General features: G+C 44.9%; 1 protein-coding gene across 1 annotated transcript; it reads right to left on the bottom strand.

Annotated features, from left to right (window-relative positions):
- Positions 1 to 1,394: 1,394 nt before the first annotated feature.
- LOC147897209 (3-ketoacyl-CoA synthase 11-like) lies at positions 1,395 to 3,425 on the bottom strand. Its single transcript, XM_087381133.1, has one exon. It carries the CDS (start codon positions 3,215 to 3,217, stop codon positions 1,661 to 1,663), a length of 1,557 nt encoding a protein of 518 aa, XP_087237259.1. The 5' UTR covers positions 3,218 to 3,425; the 3' UTR covers positions 1,395 to 1,660.
- Between the last annotated feature and the right edge of the window lie 351 nt (positions 3,426 to 3,776).

The following is a 3,776-nucleotide window of genomic DNA, read 5'->3' on the forward strand; positions in this document are numbered from 1 at the left end:
ATATATATCATTTCTTACACCTTATCAGTTCTCCTACACGTAAGTGTTCTAACTAATGAGTTGCAAAAGTCTTTTGGTTTGGTAATTGGAATCCTTTAACTTGATTTATTTGCCTTGCATAAGTGTGATCCGGCACTTCTCTCCAGAGTACAACCGTGAACGACTCCCGTGTGGGACTGCAATAAATAGACGTAGGCTTTTTTTATTAGGGCAGTTCATTTTGTTGCCCCTTTATGGGTGGACCTCATATATGGCTTTGTTTCTATGTTTATCTGTCCATATCTACGACCTACTTTTTGGGGGACGGATACACTTTGGATTTTGTGGTGTGATTCCCTAAGAAGTTGCTAGGATCATTAGACTACATAGCACCTCTATGTTCTTTTCAGGATATAGGGACTATGTGGGCTTTGGGGTTGTCTCTGGAAAACTTATGCACATATTATATTCTCGCATATTCATGCATTATTCTCGGATGTATCGTTTGAAGTATACTAAGTATACTTATTCATAGAACACATTTTTTGTTAAATTATGTCGCTTGCATTTAGATATTAGTATGTTTGTTGTGTTTATAAAAGTTTTGTTGTTAAGTTGTTGGTATAAGAGGTCATCATATAATGGGTGATTTCCACACACACACACTATTGGTTTAAGATATTTTTTTTCCAAATAAAGGCATTGTTAGGGCTTCATTGGGATTTGGTTTGAAAATTTGCAAGCTTACAAACGTTGAGATTTGTAAACTTTCAGATTGAGAGAGAGAGAGAGAAAGAGAGAGAGAGAGAGATGCAATGTTATCGAAAATATTTTCCCCCACTAAAGGCAATGCTAAAGATCCAATTTGATAATTTTGTAAAATGCATTAGATTTGTAAATTAAAACCTTAAATTTTACTCCTTGAACTTCAAGGAACCTAAGGATCCTATCCTTGAGACCCAACGAAGCGGGTCTCTAGCCCGGTCAGGTTACTCGTCCCATATTATTGCCCTTTAAATCCATCCATTTCTTGTCCACCTTCCACTACGAAATTACTCAAACCGAATGAGACACGCAACCGACCCTCCACCACCACAACACATAACACACACGCACCCCTCCAAAATCTTTGGCACGCACGCACCAGCCACCTCCACCACGTCGTCATACCAACTAACCACTCATCCTAATTAATTATTCAGCGCCGTCTCCACCGCCTTAAACGAAGGCATGGATTCTTAACAAGAACTTTCTTCGGCTTTTCACAATGTGGGATTTCAAGCGATGGGCTTTTCTGCCCTACCGCTAAACAAGTCCGCAATTAGTATATTGATACGTCGCTTACGCTGTAAAAACAACTCAGACTGCGCAGAAGAATCGGTACACCCGTTGCAAAAGTAGACTGTAGTATGATGCCATTACATTGTGTAAGGAATTACATTGAATGAGAAGCATGGTGCCATTCATTACACATCTACTGCGCAACTATTACATTGATGCGAATATGCGTTGCCTAAGCTGTAAAAAACTCAGACTGCGCAGAAGAATCGGTACACCGTGTACAAGTAGCATGATGCGGTTTACAAGAGCAGGCCATCTGGACTCTGGACTTCCAAGTGCTCCCTTGAGTACGGACAACTTTCATATAATCCAATGCCCACGCATAAACGTCACTGTGTCTCTATAGATTCCTCATTGTGGGTACATCCACAGGAAACTTTTCGGCGAAACCAGACCAAGCATTGTGTTCTTCATTTGGCTTTATAGATTTCAAAGCCCTCCACACAGCACTGTTGCATTTGAAGCCAGACCCAAAAGCTATTTGCCAAATTCTGTCCCCTTTGCGAACTCTGCCCTTTGCTTCAGTGTACGCTAACTCGTACCAAAGCGAGCTGCTAGAGGTGTTCCCGAACCTGTAAAGCGTCATACGGGACGGCTCCATGTGCCACTCTGAAAGATCCAAATTCTTCTCCAGCTCATCAAGAACAGCTCTACCTCCAGCATGAATGCAGAAGTGCTCGAACGCTAATTTGAAATCAGGAATATAAGGCTTCATCTTGATCCGTGCGAACTTTCTTACCAGAAGGCTGGCAAAGAATAAGATCTGTTCGGAAAGAGGAAGAACCAGAGGCCCCAAAGTGGTGATGTTAGTCTTGAGCGCATTCCCGGCGACAGCCATCAGTTCCTTTGAAAGGGACACGCCAATTTTCTTCTCTGCATCTTCCTGCTGGAACACACAGCTGAAAGATTTGTCGTCGGCTCCTTTGTGGGTCCTGACTGAGCGAACCAGCTTGTACTTTGAGCGTTTCCGTGCGGATTTTTTGTTAGTAAGCAAAATTGCTGCTCCTCCCATGCGGAAAATGCAATTCGACACAAGCATCGATCGATCGTTACCCCAGTACCAATTCAACGTTATGTTCTCCATGCTGACCACTAGTGCGGTAGTATTTCTATGCACATGTAGAAGATGCTTTGCAAGATCGATGGAAATCAGTCCGGCACTGCATCCCATGCCACCGAGATTGACGCTCTTTATGTTTCCCCTCATGTGATAGTGATTCACGATTATGGAAGAGAGCGAAGGAGTGGGACCGAAAAGACTGCAGTTCACCACAAGAATACCCACGTCCTTCGGTTTTATTCCTGTTTTCTCAAACAGCTCATCCATAGCACCGAACATGACCCTTTCTGCTTCAATCCGAGCTTCTGCCATGCACGGATTCGGAGGCTCTGTTATTACGGCAGGCGGTAAATAAGTCTCGTCGCCGAGGCCAGAGCGTTCGCAGATCTTCCGTTGGAAATCCAGGCTTCTGTCGTTGAAAGCTCCCGTCGCTCTAGAATACCGCATGAAGTCGGTGTTGCTGCACATATCCTCCTTCATCGGTTTGTAGCAACAAAAGTCGATTAAATACACTGAAAGGGGCCTAGACATGAAGTATATTGTAATTCCACATACGAGGGCAGTGGAACAGAACAGAACGTTCACCAAGTTATACTTTAGCTGATCCCACAAAGCCCCCACACCCACATAGCGCAACCTTCCCATCTCGGCTGCTACGATTGCCGAGAGGGGAACGAGCAACAAACACATGGCATGTTGGATCAAATAGTGGTAACCGAGCTTCACATATTTGAGTTTGACGGATCTCAAAAAATCTGGCAACCCCAGTTTGATCTTGATCACGATGGCCGGAGTTCCGGTGTTAGTCTCCCCCCGCGGTGGTCTGTTCTCATCCATACTGATGAAGAGAATGAGCAACGGGGGAGTAACTCAGAGAGATTGCCCAAGAAAGGGAAGCCGAGGTTGCACAAATTATCTAGAAGGTGCGAGGGCCCGGTGAGGCTGTTTAGGAAGGAAAGGCAGGCAAGCGGACCGGGTTCGCCATCTGTAGCAATTCGTTATGCCTGCCTGCTCTTTATGTCGTAACAGTGACGATACCGAGTCATTACCAACGCAGACTGGAAATCTGCAATACACAGCTGGACACTGTTTAGATGAGACAATATAATGAAAGCGCTGTGGACCTGCGCATGCATCCGACTCGACGCCACCCGTCAACCAATCTCGAAAGTTCGGCACGTCAATTCCCGGTAGCTGAAAACAGTAAAGAGAAAAGTCGCGGCTCCGTCGTAAGTAGAGGAGGAAGGTGGACGTGGGCTGGTGAAGGAGTCAATCTTGAGTGGGTGGAAAGCTATAGGATAGGAGAAGGAAGCAATGTGAAGGCAGCTAGCTATAACAAATGGCCTGGAGGACTGCTCACATCATGGGTGCTTGCTAGACGAGCTATACAATGGGA

This window comes from Dipteris shenzhenensis, chromosome 11 (genome assembly GCF_047967505.1).
Source record: "Dipteris shenzhenensis isolate YYH24624 ecotype China chromosome 11, Dip_SZ_1.0, whole genome shotgun sequence".
NCBI classification, from domain to species: domain Eukaryota; kingdom Viridiplantae; phylum Streptophyta; class Polypodiopsida; order Gleicheniales; family Dipteridaceae; genus Dipteris; species Dipteris shenzhenensis.

What these genes read in the sequence shown, in the direction of transcription:
- LOC147897209 (XM_087381133.1), bottom strand. Translation starts at nt 3,217, where the DNA reads ATGGATGAGAACAGACCACCGCGGGGGGAGACTAACACCGGAACTCCG.